Source organism: Motacilla alba, chromosome 1 (assembly GCF_015832195.1).
Source record: "Motacilla alba alba isolate MOTALB_02 chromosome 1, Motacilla_alba_V1.0_pri, whole genome shotgun sequence".
In the NCBI taxonomy this organism is placed as follows: domain Eukaryota; kingdom Metazoa; phylum Chordata; class Aves; order Passeriformes; family Motacillidae; genus Motacilla; species Motacilla alba.
The window spans coordinates 21460465-21476959 of record NC_052016.1 but is presented as its reverse complement, the minus strand read 5'-3'; the positions used below and the strand labels follow the sequence as shown (position 1 = coordinate 21476959).

The following is a 16495-nucleotide window of genomic DNA, read 5'->3' as shown; positions in this document are numbered from 1 at the left end:
ACTAAAACATTAAGCATCACTTGGAATATGTGTCTTAATGAGTATGATTAAAAAAATACATTTAGTATTAGTCCATTTCCCAAGAAAATGTAATTGAAAGCAGTGCCAAGAAAGTCTCATTTGATCTCACTTAATAGTTATTTCTGCCAAAGAACAAATATACAGTCAGATTTTTCTATTTGCCTAAAAAACAATAGAAGGATATAAAAATTTTTGGACATTCTGTAACAATGGGATGTAGAATATCTCAGAGCTTAAATTGTTTTAATCTAGCACTCTAGTCAAATTCTACTTTTAAGTAAATAAAAGTACAAATAGAGATACAAATTATTTGCTGATGTATTTCACTCTCTTGTTGTTTTATCAAGAAAATATGAGGGGGAAAAAGGAAAAAAAAATTTCTAATTCCTTCTTATTTTTTACTGCCTGCAAACCATATGTCTCTCTGCTGAAGTAATAAAAATACATTGTTATAAATGTAGGATATAGTAAGAGCAAAGGAAAAAAAGGTTAGACTAATTTTTTCAAGTTTCAGAAGGCCTTAAAATTGAATCAAAAGAAGATTCATATTCTGAGGGAACTGGTTTATTTTACTTCATATTGCAACTCAGCTCTTAGACAATTAAATTATCTGCAAACAGTCCAGGGAATATAATAAACAGAGGATAGTGTGTCTGAACTTAATGTTGATTAAATTTGGAAAAAAATATTTAAAGAAAAGGAAACAAAATTTTAACTTACCAGCTTGACCAAGTGTATATTCTTGATATCTTGTTCCTATTCTGTTTGTGGCTGTACAATTATACCGTCCAAAATCACTGTCCGATGTGGGAGCAATCTTTAAAATGAATACACTTTGTAAATATTAGTTGCTTATTAAATATATATATATATATTTAAATCAGAAATTCAAGTATGTTCTCCTTAACCAATATCCAGATGTGCTCTTACTTCAACATATCTAATAAATTGTCCAAACATTGACCTAAATGCGCATTTTTTCATGTTCGACTCCCCTTTCTCTACTTCAAATGAAGAAATCTGATAATGGAAAATAATGACATTGTTCATCTTAAAATTTCACCTTTGAAAAATAATTTTTAAAAAACCAAACAAACAAAAAATGAAAAAACTTTTTTTTGTAGACACCAAGCAGCTCTGAGGCAGTCACTTTAATTTTCAGTCTTAGCTTGATACGTTACTTTTATATCTATTTATGGCTTTTTTTACTTGCAATAAATGCAAATTAATTTTTTGTTGGGTATAGTTGGAAAACTGAGCATAAGCCATTCAAATAAGATTTATTTTATAATTACTCAGAAGAAATGTGTAGATAGACCAGTTCATATATAGCTGTTTGTTGTTTTGTTCCTTTTTTAGGAGTGCTACTTATTAAATTTTGGGTTTTAGCCTTAAACACACTCTACACTGCTCACAGTGCTGCCAAACTGAGGACAAAATGATATTCTGCCACCACAGTGATTTCCATGTGAAGTCTTACCTCCAGAATCAGCTTTCTTCCTGTACTGTAGGTCTTCAAATGAGTTGTATTTTTTACAGGTAAAACTAATTTTCCTCTTTTCCACTGAACTGAGGCAGATGGATTTGCTAGCACTTCACAGCTTATATTGATGGGATTGCCTTCCCAAGAGTAATACATGGTTTGATTTGACAGGAATGTCGGAGCATCTGGAAAAAGGAAGCAATGCACAGGTTTATTAACCAGTTTATTAGAACAAGATGTATACCCATACCCAAGCCTTCATGCTCAATGAAAAATTTCAATTGACTCTTGTGTCAGTTTATGAAGGAACATGAGAGTATTAGTATTCAACCACAGGTTCGTTGGGCTTTTAGCTTGGTAAGTTTCTGCTCTCCTAAATGGTTTCAGCTGAACTTCTTGGGAAAGAGAATACCTGTCAAATATATTTAACTTTAGGGAATCACAGGTCCTTCAAAGACACTCTCTCAGAAATGAAGGAGAGTGTTTCCTCTTGAGGATGACAAATTCTTCAGCCAGATCCTCATATGAACAAGGGAGGTGACCTAAAAACATACATTGTCTGTTCATGTGCTGATTTTATAGTGTCTTCTTTTGCTATGGAGAAATTACATTCACTCCTCAGATTTTCTTGTGCTATGGCTTCACCCATTTCTGTCTGGCACTTTATTACACTTCATGAAATCTTTTAAAAGAAAGATGTTTATTTGTGCAAATAAAACTTTAAAAAATAGCAAAAGAATACAAAAAATGTTACAATGTGTTCTACCTAATGCAGAAAATATATTGTGTGTAAATTATTTAGGACAATCTTTGTATCAATTCCTTATGAAATTATCAAGCTACAGCCAAGGAAAAAGTTGGTGTGTTTTTCTTACAAACCTGACTGGTTTGCAAGAAATGTCTGCACTAAACATATACCAAACACTGAGTCTGACACAGTGAAAATTGTTGGTTTGCAAACTAACTGTGATCTTCAGACCACAGTGCCACAAAGTGACAAGAATTTTCTATTCTACTCAAAGTTTCTCTGGAAAGTGGGAAGTTTAGTGATCTTCATCAAAGGAGAGAGAGTAGCCTTTCCCCTCTTCTTCTTAAGTCTTGGGTGAATAGTGTTTTTTTTCTATCAAATATTGATTTGTGTTATTTCCTAATTTCATTGTTACTATTTTTAACAATATAAAAAATTTCTTTATTCACAGAAATGTTTTTAATGCTTTAATTCCACAAGGGAATTATCAGTTACAGCTGTTGCAATGGTATCTCTTTTTAATATCTAAGATACATATATATGTGTGTATGTGTGTGTGTGTGTGTGTGTGTGTGTGTGTGTGTGTGTGTGTATGTATGTCTTGATAAATAGCTCCTAAATGTTTTCATATATGTCTCTGGAACATCTGTTCTAGTCCTCTCACATATAGCTTAGTTTTAGGCATGAAAGTTCCTAATAGGTGTTTCAGAGACCAGAACTGAGCATCTTTAGTATGAAGTAAAATTTAGCTTCAGGAATGGCTAAAACAAGTAGGTTTTTTCTTCTTTTTTTTAATTTTTTTTCCCGAAGCACACATTTTAAACTTCTTCCTGTTTGCCTCTGTCAAAAAGCATAACTTTTTGATGACATATGCTGCTGCTGCATCTAGACATACAGACTTTGAGCAAAAAGAACTGTTATCAATAGAGGTTTTAAAGCACAGATCAAAGCTGCTACATTGCTCAAGGCCAGCAGTATTTCCTTTAATAACTGTTCAGCCCTTATTTTTGTAGAAAAACAAGCGTTTTCATCTAAATAAGTAAAGCTTGCCTCCTGTGAATTTATTTACGAGACAAAGGAGTTCTTCTTTCTGCTCCAAATTTTTTAGTAAGTAACTCTAGAGATCCTGTTTTTCACAGACCTTTAAATACCCCATATTTCAGCAGCTAAACAGTTTAATGCAAATAACAGACTATCAAAGAGTCTTCAGAGTGTGGCATCTTACACTACCAGAGAATATGAAGAAAAAAGCTAAGTGCATAAGCGTGTTTTATGGTTAGCTATGGTCAAGAATCTCAGAATACCACGGCTCAGAGCTTTGGGTTTTCCTCTGGAAATGATATTCATGGTGGGAATCACTTGCAGGAAAACTGTAAAAAATTATTTCTGCATGTTCAAGAGATGGATCAATTGCATGTTCAATAAATAGATTGGAAATCTCATTAGAGTCTTCATGAGGTTGTTTCAAAAATTTTATGTAAGCACTGTCTTCCAATGTGCAATTTCTCACAATAAGTTCATTCCATTTATGAACACTGGCATGAATGTTGAAGATTAAAAGATACTCTGAATCTGCAAAATCCTCCTTCCTAGACAACATTATGTGGTTTGATGCTCAATACACATGTGGCAAACTCACATCCTATTTTAAGACTTACAAGTGGAAAAGTAGTATACACTTCTTTACTGCAGATAAAAGCATTTAAGAGAATAGGGACTTCCAATTCCGACTTCTCTCTCTTCTAAAGGTAGATTTTGGATGCCCATTGTATATATTTTTTGATATTTTAAAAGTATAGGTGAGTTATGGACTGCCATCTTTAAAAAACTACAGGTATTAACAGTCATAAACACAATAAACCACGAGTAGGACTAAAAGTCTGTCAAATAAAGATATATCCCGAAAGAAACAACTCACAATTTTAAAGCATTCCCCTCAAAAAAGAGATTTGTCATTTCCCTCTAAAAAACCTGTGTAAAAATGCTTTGCCACCATTTCCCCAGCAGTCAAGAGTTCCAATATACAAAAAGAAGAGGACTGTACTAATGACTTGAAATGAAGAGATTATCTTAAGACAGATGATTTTTGATTTCCCAGTCAGGAACAGATTAAGATGCCTGGAGTGATATTTTTTTTAGAAAAATATAATTCTGGAAATAATTTTATTGTTATAGTACAAATAAAAGATAATTTACATTTCTTATGAAACTAAAAGATTGAGCTGGAAGGGAGTAATTTGTTTATAAAGAGAACTTTCGTCTTGTATGCTCTTCATCACTAACTGCTGTTTAGTATGCTTTAATGGTTACAGAATAAATATTTATCAAACATAAACACAAATTATATTTACGATAAAAGAATAATGAAAAATAACAAACTTTAAAGCCAAGTCTTTGAAAGCATAAGTCCAACTATATTATATGTCTACAAAACCTGATCCCACCAGTTTTATAATATAACTAACAAACAAATTACATTTAAAAACAGAATATTTATCAAAAAGTTCTATCAATTGAAAATGAAGTAAAACCAAGTAGAAATGAGAAGGTGGATCTATGAAAGGATCTCTAAATGCAACATATTTATTCTTGAAAAAAAAAGATTCAATGGAAATCAGTTAGAAAATTAGAACCATTAAAAATAATAATGCTTTCTGCTTAGCTTCTATGTAACTGAGAATTAATTTACACCTGACAAAATTCAATGCAGGGTGCAAATGAACTGTTCCTTTAAAGCTTTTTTACATAAAGTAAAAAGTTAAGATGACATAGTGGAGTTCTGAACAGATAAATAGAAGTAGGAGCTTTAATACACTCCATTAAAATAAATCAACACTGATGGTATTTCTTATATCTGACCTTTTAGCACTTTATTGAAAACAAAACAAGTCAAATACCCCAAAGCTGCAAAAAAAGACAAAATTTACCATTGATATTATTTAATAGATGCACACAATATCATAGAATAGCTCAGGTTGGAAAGGAACTTTAAGATCACCCAGTTCCAATCCCCCCTGCCATGAGCCATCCCACTAGACCAGGTTGCTCAGAGCCCCATTCAGCCTGGCCTTGAACACTTCCAGGGGTGGGGCATCCATAGCTTCTGTGGGCAACCTGTCCCAGGGTCTCATGATCCTCATAACTAAAAAGAGTTCTCCCTAAAATCTAATTTCTGCTAACTCTCTTTCAGTTTAAAACCATTTTCCTTATGCTGTCACTACAGATAAAAAGTCTCCCTTTTGCACATGGAAAGGCTGCAAAAGTCTCCTTGAAGCCTTCTCTTCTCCAGGCTTATCAACATCAGCCCTCCCAGGCTGTCTCTAGAGCTGAGCTGCTCCAGCACTCTGATCACCTTCATGGCCCTCACCTGGACCTGCTCCAGCAAGTCCTCATCTTTCTTGTATTTGGCATCCCAGAGCTGGATGCAGCACTGCAGATGGGGGTCTCACAAAAGGTGGGTAGAGGGGTAGAATCATTTCTCTTGACCTGCTGGCCACGAGGCTCTGGGTGCAGACAGGATGTGATAAAGTCCATAAGGTTTTAAGGTTGAACTATGAAAGATCAAATATTATTTTGGAGAGATTAGGCAATTCAAATGAAAAAGATGCCTTGAAGGAAAAAAGAATGTATCACAAAGGTATAAAACTAAACCAAGCTAGTCTACAGGTGTAGGATTCTGTAAGAAATTATAAATTTAGAATGGCGTTTTAGAGTAGTTAATGTTATGGTACCAGCATCAGCTAAACTCAAGCTGATCCTTTTGCCAAGCAAGAGAGAAACCGACAGGTTGGCACTCCAATTAGAATGAGTTCTGGATGACCTGTGTAAGAAGATTATTTAAGAAAAGAAAATTCTGACCTGAAAGCTGTCTCTAGCATTTAGATGTCCTTGTTAGTTATAATGTCCAGGAACGGTGATTCAAGAACAGACTAATACATCACCTGCCTTGTCCAGAAAGTAATTAAATTAAGGATGACAAAGATCCAGCTCTGGTGTACGTTTGGTGTCATACACAAAATTAGATACAGCAAATTACCTGATTCAGTACATGTGTCCAGACAACTATAACGGAAAACTGGTGTGCAGAATCAGATTTGCACTTCTTAATTTAAGAACATAGGTTTTCAAAATGTGGCTATTTGTTCCCCTGGAACATGTAATAAAAATACGTGACAGATTGTCAAGTCTAAGACTTTGGGACATTTCCTACAGTATATTATTGGAAGCCTCGCTCTAAAATGATTAATGTTGGCATAAGTTTCCCATCATCTAGGACTTTAATAAACCACATCCTCTGGCAAATATATTACTGTCCTTGCCATCGATCCTGTAAAAGTGCCTCAATTTTTTGTAACTCTGCCACAATTTAGTTAACAGCCATCTATCTTTCTCTTGTACTTTCTCCTTCATACCTTTTTCAATAGTTAATATTTTAAAATTAATAGCTCTTCCTTGGATACAAAGTAGAAGAACCTCCACAGACAAGAACAATAACTGTCACATATTCATTTGTAAGAAAAAATAATATTAGAAAGACTTAAAAAATGCGGTTAGGTGACTATATTTTAATCTATAATCATTCTTAAAAGGAAGACAAGATTTGGAAAACTTCAGCTACTTACTGCTGCTATCACAATCATGTGGCTGTAAGGAAAAACATCCAAGACCCACATAAGAAGTTTCCAAATAGAAAAGCTAATTAAACTCATCACATATTGATTTTAAATTGTCATGATTATTATCTATAACCAGAGGGGTCTTTTTTTTTTCCAGAATCCAACCCATGATTTCAAAAGTTTTGAGAGGTATCTGTTTCTTTCAAAGCAAGTACAGAAAACACCACACCTATTGTAAGCCTTCCTTTCCCCTGCCCCATTCTCCTGGTTCCTCTCAGAATTCATTACAATATGACATTGATATTCAATAGAATGATGCACTATTGACTGATTCTACCTTTATGAAGAGTAAGAGCCCCCTCCTACTGACAAGAAGTACTACTGGAAACCTTAACTTGGGTATCACTTTTAATATTCAAACACCATACCAATTGGTCCATTTCCATAAGATACTTTTTGTTAGATGCAAAGCATGTTGATAATTGCACATTAAATAATGTTGGGCAATAAATGCATGTATGGCTCAGGTGCTTGGTGCTGCCAGAGTTGTAAAAATTAAATGTACCTATTTTTCTTTGAATTTCACTTGATATAAAAGAATTATATTTGTTTTTACTTAAAAAAACTCCAAAACGACAAAAGCCAGTCTAAAGCCCAGGGAATTTTAATTTCACAGAAATGTCTGCTTTGAATTGATATACCTCTCTAAAATTACCTAAACTAGTTTAAATTAGCAGGAGAAATCCCAAAGAAAACATGGGTAGGTAAAATAAGCAAAATAAACCACTAGTTGTGTATAAAATAAACTGTTTACATATGTCTATTAATCATTTTGTATGCCTGTGAATCACCAACACTGGCCATCAGATCTAGGAGAGGAAGATTCCCCCTACAGATCCATCACACTAGCAGCAATTTTCATTTTAGCAATAAAATTAGCAGGTGCTGCCCATTGTTAACACATTGCTCTGAAATGATGCCAATTTTTACCAAATCTTCAGTTGTTACATGTATTCCAGGACAGAATTACTGGAATAATTTAGTATGGCCTCCCTTGTCCATCAAATATTAGATTACATTATTGTTTTATAGGCAGAAGTGAAAAACTGCAGTGTTTTTCTCAAGCCAAGACCCTAACCCCATATTTCTTCCTGTCCTTCCCTTCCTCTGTTACATTTCTAGAAAAAAATCCAGTCTGTACCTTCCATATTTTCCTACTTGTCACCCTTACCTCCAAAGTATGCCTCCTTATTGATATCATCCCTCCATTCCCTAATGTCTGTGTCTCTCTCATACATTCCCAAATCATAATAGTGGCTGTATGGAGCAAGGACTCTTAGCCTTTTCATCTCTTTACTTAATTTTTACATGCAGTGCTGTCCAGGAAACCACAAATAAAATCTCTAAAAAATTGTTTTGTTCAGTATCAAATTTCAGCGACACACTTATCATATCACATATTTATTTTCTTCATTATACTCAGATACCATGACTCTGATTTGATGGATCTGTCTTGGAGGTATAAGGTCATGGTGCCTTTTTTTCATTCACAGGTTATCATTGTGTAATATGAATTACATTTTATATGGTATGAAAATACTTGTGAAACCATTTAAAATTTATAATATTCATTATCAATGTAAATATTTAAATTTCACAATGCAGAACCATGCTCAAGGAGGCATCAGAAAATTCTTCCTCGGTTTTTTCTTTTTTTTTTTTACCTTTACTTTTCACAATTGCATATGTGGAAATTTATGTCAGTAAGAAAAGATGCTGAGGCATACATATCCATGAATAACTAAATTATTAGGAAAAAAAATCTAAACCCCTAAAATATTTTATTCATTCAAAATTGTGTTCTTCTATTAGGAAAAAAGTAATTAACATGTTATTAAAAATCTACTTTATAATATAGCAAATTAATTGCAAGATTAACCAAAACATGTAGTAGAGAACTTTGTTTGGTAAAAATTTATGATAAATTTCTAATATGAATATCATGTTTAACAAGTGATTAACATATATTTAAGCAAAATGTTTTTAGGATGGAATTTTTGTTTCAAAGTATTTTTAAAGCTTTTTGGGCTAAAGAATAGGTAGATGTATTATCTAGATGAACAATTTCTCCATTTTACCACACTGTTGTAACATCAGAAAAAGGTAATGGATGCATTCAACTCTGCTTCACTCTGGGAAGCTTGGTGAAATGGTTTTGGAAAGTGACTGTATGTGATAAACCTCATCTTTTGCACAGAATGCAGCTTTCTTATGCCCTTGAAGTCACAGCAGTGGCACAGTAAACTTCCTTCTGTGCAAGTGCACAAGTGCAAAGAAGAAAAATGGTAAATCTTACAACTGACATTCATAATATGTCAAAATTATCACACTTATTTCATGATGTTAAAGGTTGACCTTTTCCATCTTTGCTTACTCATTTTAATCTATAAATTTGACAGGAAGAAATGTAACTAAAGCCAATAGTATTTTATTAGAAAAGCTGGATATTTTCTTCTATACTATTTCAATATTTTGTTTCTCTTGATTGTTTTTCCTGTAATTTGTTTCTTTCCTAGGCCATATGTTTGTATTTATTAGTGTTGTTTTCTGTCTGCAATGACAGGATACAGCTGGGTCCTCATGACTAATGGATGAAGGGAAGGTGTAAAGAAGACAAAGTCAGTTTTTTTCAGTGGTGTCCGGTGACAGAAAAGAGGCAATGCCATTCTGTGATTTTGTGAGTAGTGATGGGATGTTGTTGCACTGATTTCTTTTAACAGAAACCAAATGCAAATTATGAACTGTTTGAATTTATCATGATTTATGATAGCAGTAGGCAGCTGCTGGAACCTTTTGTAACATTTATCACCACAACAAGGTTTCCCAGAGAATTGTGGATGATCCATTCAAGGAAGTGTTCGAGGCTAGTTTGGAAGAGCTCTGAGAAACCTGCCCAAGTGAAAGTTGTCCCAGCCCATGGCACAGGGGTTGGTACTGGATGAACTGTAAAATCACTTCAAACCAAACTGTTCTATGATTCTGTGATAACATTTGTGACATCTTGTACACAGTAGTAGCATTTTCACCAATTGAAAACATTTCTTCCTTGAAGGTAAATACAGTTTGTAGCTCAATCTGTTGAATCCACTTTTAAGTAATGTTGTATATTTTTTTGCAAAGATATAAAATTAAATTGCATGAATCCAAAGCATCCCACTCAACTGCACTGCAATACAGCTAACACACAACAAAGCAGAAGAATAATCAGTGAACGAAACCAAATTCAATACTGCAACAGTAATGAGGTTGGTTTCAAATTGTGGCAGGGGAAAAAAAAAACCAACTAAACACAAATGAAAAGACTGTCACTGATAAACAATACAATAGTATAACAAATACTGCACAGTTTTCTTTACAGGTAAAGACTACACTGCACATGTTGCATGATTATTTTTGTTTTTACCACTCAAAGTTGGTACTTAACTAATACAGAATATTACTACAAAAATTATGTTTGGATGAAAAGCAATATTAAGAAAACATTCATATTCCTGGAATACACTAAAAATTATTTAAATGCATTTTTTATGAAATTGCTTTTTAAGAAATCATTTTTGTCAACTACTTACATGGCTGATCTCATACAAAATGTTCCACATTACTCAATGTAATATATTTGTCATAGATGATTATATCTCAAAACATTACTCTTCGAGCACTGTGAGGAAATAGGCATTTTTGGACCATCCAGCATATCTAATAGCTGCAGTATCAGTACTGAAATTGAGAGCTTTAACTAAACTAGTGATGTGGAAACTGGAATTCCAGCTAAAAAGGTCTCTTATTCAGGATGCTTCCTGGATAGTGTATGGGAAAACAGAATTTTCCAAAGGATGTAGCTCAATGCCTTTCTCCAGTAAAAGGAGTACTGTCCGAAGGAATTTGCACCTGATGATACACAGCAGTCAGAAACAGTAATATCTGACATAATGTGTGCACCTGGGAGGACAAAATTAACTGAGGGCTGTGAAAGCTTCCGACAGGTTACTGACAGCTTGAACACAACAAAGGGAAAACTGTAAGGGCACATAGAGAGTCTTTCAAAGATCATAACTGTTGTTCATTGCTCCTTGTTTGAAGCTTTTCCAACTTAGTAATGATGTAGGGGCACCCTAATTAATAATAAAACTGTGGTAAAAGATGATCCAGCACACTGAACATGTAAAAATTAAGATTATTCTTCAGTGCTATTTATGCAGTGAAAAATTTGTGAAACTCGAGACCTAATGTGTTTTCTCATCACAATTTTTTCTTTTAGCCAGGTCTGTATTATGCTTTTAAAGACAAAAAAATACCACATGAAAATGTAAATATTTGTATAGCAAAACTAACTTTGAGAGACACCTGCTATTATAAGCAAAATCAAGTTAGAATTCACTAGGGTTTATATATTTAAATTCCTCAGGCTGTCTTGAAAACTTCATCTAAGCATATGGCCTGCTTTATCTTTTGTATATATTTCTCTAATAGTTTTAATTTTTAAAAAAGTTAATTTCTCTAGGATAAATATGTAGATAATAACTATAGACACATTCTAATACCCAATACATATTCTATATTCCACCATACATATAATATTTTCCACTTTTCAATTGATTACTTATTATTACTCTCATCCAACACACACTAAGCTTCATACTTAAAACCAAATTTTGCAGTTAATGAAATCCATTATTAAATAATATTTGAAAATGGTATTTTATTTTGATGTAATTTTGATTTACCTTTCATACTTTACACAAGGAAAATTAAACACAACTTAACACAATGACTTGGTAGGAAGAAATATTTAAAAATGCCCCCTGGTTCCCTGCAATTCCTGTCTTCACAGCGTTTCCTTCAGATAAGAGTCATGGTTAACTGTTCCCAGTTGGTATCAAACCTGATAATCTCTTCCTGTCCTAGAGAACTGCTCTTATCACCAGGAGCAACCCCAACAGAGAACAAGGATAAAGCAAGGAAATTCTGTGCAATCCTGCTGCCAGTTTAAATCTCTGGTAGGGGTCAGTAAGTAAAAGGATGAGACAGTGACACCAGAGCACCTAGTGCCTTTATTCAGCCTGTTTGACTGAGGTGGCATTTAAGGATGGGATGGAAGCATTTTCCTCTCCTGACTACACAAACTGTCAAATACAATAAAACATAAAGAAAAAATGTTATAGTTTTGTTACTAACTTACAGAAAGGCATAGATGCATTGTTTACTTCCATCTAGAAACTAGAGGACAATATAAATAATTAATTTCTGCTTATCTATTTATTTTTTAATTTAAAAATAGTTATTGGGGTTTATATGAGAATATTATTAAAGATAATTCAAATTTCTGTTAACATGGCTTAACTGCAAGACTGAGCCATACCTGAATAAATTCTTCTCAAAAACTGTTTGTAAGGGAACAAAAGAAAACTAATGGAAGAGAAAAATTAAACTATTTTGAAGGGTTTAATGCAATTTTTAAAATGAAAATTTTGGAAAAATAAATTTGAAAGCCCTGACAGCACTGTTTGTAGCTGCAATTAGTATACTGAAGAAATGCCACTTGGACAATATTACAAGGAGAATCAAAACTATTTGATACTGACTTCATGGAATCCCCCAATTTTTAATAGTTCGCTACAAAAATACAAATTAGTTGTTTAGTTTTTGAACCTAAATCTTTTGCTGAAATTCCCAAGCCTGAAACTTATGAAGTCCCATAACTGGAATGACAGATAAGCATGACAGTGCTTCATACAGGAAGATACTGGGGAAAGGACTGTCAGATCTTAGGACGACCCAGCCTAGGGTGGAAATGGGGGCAAGGAGGTGCTGAAAGATCCTTTGAAGGGGCTGGTTTGTCACAGAGGTTTATGGCAGAGGCCAGACTGATGGGAGATGAGGCTGCAAGGAGGCACGTCCTCCTGGGACATTATTTTTAAGAACAGGAGAATTCTTTACTATTAAACAAGTGCTTTCTTTCCTGGGCCAGACAAATAAGTTATATTTGAAGCTCATATACCAGTGCAAAGTTATTTGCCAAGGAAAGCACAAAATTTCTCTGACTCATTAATCAGAATATGAGATAAACCTATATTATATCACCCCAGAAACACTTGCTTTGCATCCTACAACTACTTGACTTAAAGGAATTTAGGAAAATTGTATTTCTGTTAGTCAAACAATGCCTGTGCTAGAAAAAAAAATACATTTGGGTTAAAGCTCACTATCACTTGAGTATTTAAAACTTAAAACTCCAGATTTAGAAATATACGGATAAAAATCTTCTGTTATATGTTAAAAGTAACCATTACGATGTGTGATTTCTCTGATGGTAGAATAATATTTCTATGTTCTTTATAAACTGTGTTTCCTCAGAGGATTTTGGAACTGTAGACAATTTTATGCTGTATCAAAAACTGTGTCTACCAAGGCATAAATTCAGACTTTAAGTTATTCCATTTTCTCATATACTCCATTTGATTGTTCCCACACATATTCAAAACGAATTCTGCCATACCATTAAAAGACTGCTACTTTTAAATTCTTTCCACATCATCTAAAACTTTCACCCTGAAAGGTGTCTTTGGTTATAATAATGTATTGTATCAAGAGGTTTTATTATGCCCTCTGGTGTGAATTCTGTATTGCTAATAAAACCTTAAATTTCAAATGTCCATGTTTCATAACATGTGGCGCAACATATCTCTCTCCTCTGAATACAAAATATATTAATATTTAATGCTAAAGCATAGTGGGAACACAACCATAATCAAACCATGTATTTCATATCATTATGTGGCGAGTTGGCAGAATTTTAAAGAAACTTCACTTAATTTGCATTTTTATCTATTTTTTTCCCTTTATATACATATAAAAAGTTATCATTACATGCATTAGAGAAAACAAATATAGCAAATTAGAATTTATTTCTTAGGTTTTCTGGCTTGGCAAATCTCTCCATTCCTAACACCTAAAAATTCTTTTGATCATTCCTCATTTTTCTCTCAGATTTATATTCTATGCCGCAATGCAATGCTTCCCTACCAAAAAAGAGCACACAACTGTATAGTGAAAGCACTTTCAGAACTCCTCAGGAAATCACTCCGTGGTCTGCAATCATTACTTTTATTTCTGTGCCACAGAATCCTATTCCAGCTTTTATCTTCCCACTGGAAAGAATTTTTCTGTTTGAAGACTCAGTTCAAACAGGCATATGCAAACTCTCCTGGAGATGCCAAATAATTGTATCTAGAAATTTCTAGATAAATGAATCAACAATGAAATAAAAAAGAACGAATTTTTTGCTCGTTTTCATTTTTTTGAAGACCTTTGCTCATGAATTTGAAGAAAAAATTGAAGAAGCAATAACCCAATGGAGTTTTTTATATTTCAGATTTATATCCTCTGATTAGCTTCTCAAGCATGAGACTCTTTTGAGCAAAAATAATCTCCTTTTCTCCTGGATAAAATGCAGGAGCTTGGAAAAAAGACAATCTCTGAAAGAGACTGTAACAAACATGATAACTCCAGGAGGGGCTATAATAGCGGCTAGACACCTTTTAGGGATTAATAAATCAGAGGACTCAGAAACAAAAAAGAATCTTTGTTGAATCTTAGGAGGTTAAGCTCAAGACTTAGCTGCAGCTCAAATCGGTCCTTACTTTATCCCGCTGAATACTTTTCATTCCCAGCAGTCTCAGCTTGCCCGGAGATTTGAAGTTAGTAAGCTTAGCCTTACGTTAGTGGATAACAACACTGGAATGTGATTTCAGAAGAAATCCTGTCATACTTAAGTCACCAACACACCAACAAGAGTCTTGTTAACTTCAGAAAAGACAGGATTCTTCCGCAGAGGAATGAGCTACAGGACATGCTTTCTTCATTTATGCAAGTTTAATAATGAATTACACCAAAAAAAAAGGCTTTCCATTAAGAATGTACTTTTTTTTTTCCTTTTAAAACAGATTTAAAAGAGAAAACAAAATATTAGAACTTACATTCAATATCAAGGTACATGCTCTTTTGGTGCCCACCAATTCTACTTGCCGCTTCACAGTCATATCTCCCTGAATCTGACAACTTCACATCTTTAATATGCAGTGACGACTTTCCATGCTGCCCTTTGACTTCTATACGGCCATCTGGGCTCTGTTTACATTGATTCAGGAAAAAAGAAGGTTTTATATGTTTACATATGTATATCAATGTAGAATTTATATATTAAACACTACTGATAAGAATGACTAAAAGCATTTCTTCATCTATGGTGAAGTTATTACTGACAGCTAAGCAACTTCTAAATTGTCCAAATAAATTTAAAAGCTATCGAAAAACATGTTCTCTTTCTAGGCACTATAATAAAAGAAATAAGTACATGCTTAAAGGAACATTGTCAAGGGAAACCACAAAACATATCAAATTATAACAGCAATAGTGAACTACATACTCAAAACTTCTTTATGATCTCACTCACTGTGTTATGATGCTGTTAAGAAAAATGCATAGATACAACACTATATCTTAGATTACACACAGCATTATGTCTGGTCCTTACAACTGCAGCAGACACTGAATGGAAGTAATGCCTCAGACAATGAGCAAAATCCAGAATCACACAACTGTTGAAAAAAAGTGAACCATAAATGCAACTGGAATTTCTGGATTTCAGTTCCTTTTCATTCCATGGAAAAGGCAGGAAAAAATGAATGCTGCCTTTCAATTTTCTAGAACATAAATTTTATAAAAAGTACTAATCCATAATGACTCCTCTTGCCCCTCCCCATCCCTCTCCACATTTTTTTTTAATTTAATGGGTATACAAATATTAGGTCAAACTAAACGAAATAAAGAAAAAGTCCTCTTCTTGATGCTTCAAACTTTATGAAATTTTATGCCTGAGAAAAAAGAAGTTATTTTCTTCTGCTCTTTACTTAAAGCATCATACAATACTTCGGGCTGGAAAGGACCTTGAAGCTCATGTCATTCCAACCCCCCTGGCTCTGCAGGGACACCTTCCACTAGATCAGTTTGCCCAGAGTCCCATCCAACCAGACCTTAAACATTTCCAGGGATGGGACAGCCACAGCTTCTCTGGGCAACCTTTGGGAAATTTGTTGTACTTTGTAATCTCTCACTTTTTTTTTTTTTTTTTTTTTTTTTAAAGGAAAAAAACGCCAAACATGAGTAAAAATACTGATGTTAACCTACCTTCATTATTTTTGTAAAGTGGAAAAGGGATGAAAACCCAGTAACTATTTCATTGCATGACATTACACTTGAAGCAGATTTTTATGTTCAATTCTATAATATACACACTCAAGTTCACTGCATATTACACTCAACACTCACCAAGTGGCAGCTGATGTTTAAGTGGCTGAGCTTTTAACTCATTACAATTGTTCCTTGACTTAATAAAGGAAATATGTCACAATTTAGACCTTAAAATATTTGATGTATAGCAGTCAAATGAAGCATGCTGTTTATCATGGTTTCTATAGAAAGAAAAGTGTCCCGATCCTATGTAAGAATCCAAGTAGACTGAATTTTGTTTCCTGTGAAAATGACTCATCATAGGTACATAAATTAAAA

General features: G+C 33.7%; 1 protein-coding gene across 2 annotated transcripts in view; it reads right to left on the bottom strand.

Moving 5' to 3' along the window:
• Positions 1-16495, bottom strand: part of NCAM2 (neural cell adhesion molecule 2) — a 276541-nt gene that overhangs the window by 77606 nt on the left and 182440 nt on the right. For both annotated transcript variants that reach the window (XM_038156028.1, XM_038156020.1), the window contains exons 9-11: positions 14905-15055; positions 1502-1689; positions 742-838 (exon numbers count right to left, since the gene is read on the bottom strand). In XM_038156028.1, coding sequence (XP_038011956.1) covers positions 742-838; positions 1502-1689; positions 14905-15055 — 436 coding nt within the window. The remainder of the gene's footprint in view (positions 1-741; positions 839-1501; positions 1690-14904; positions 15056-16495) is intronic.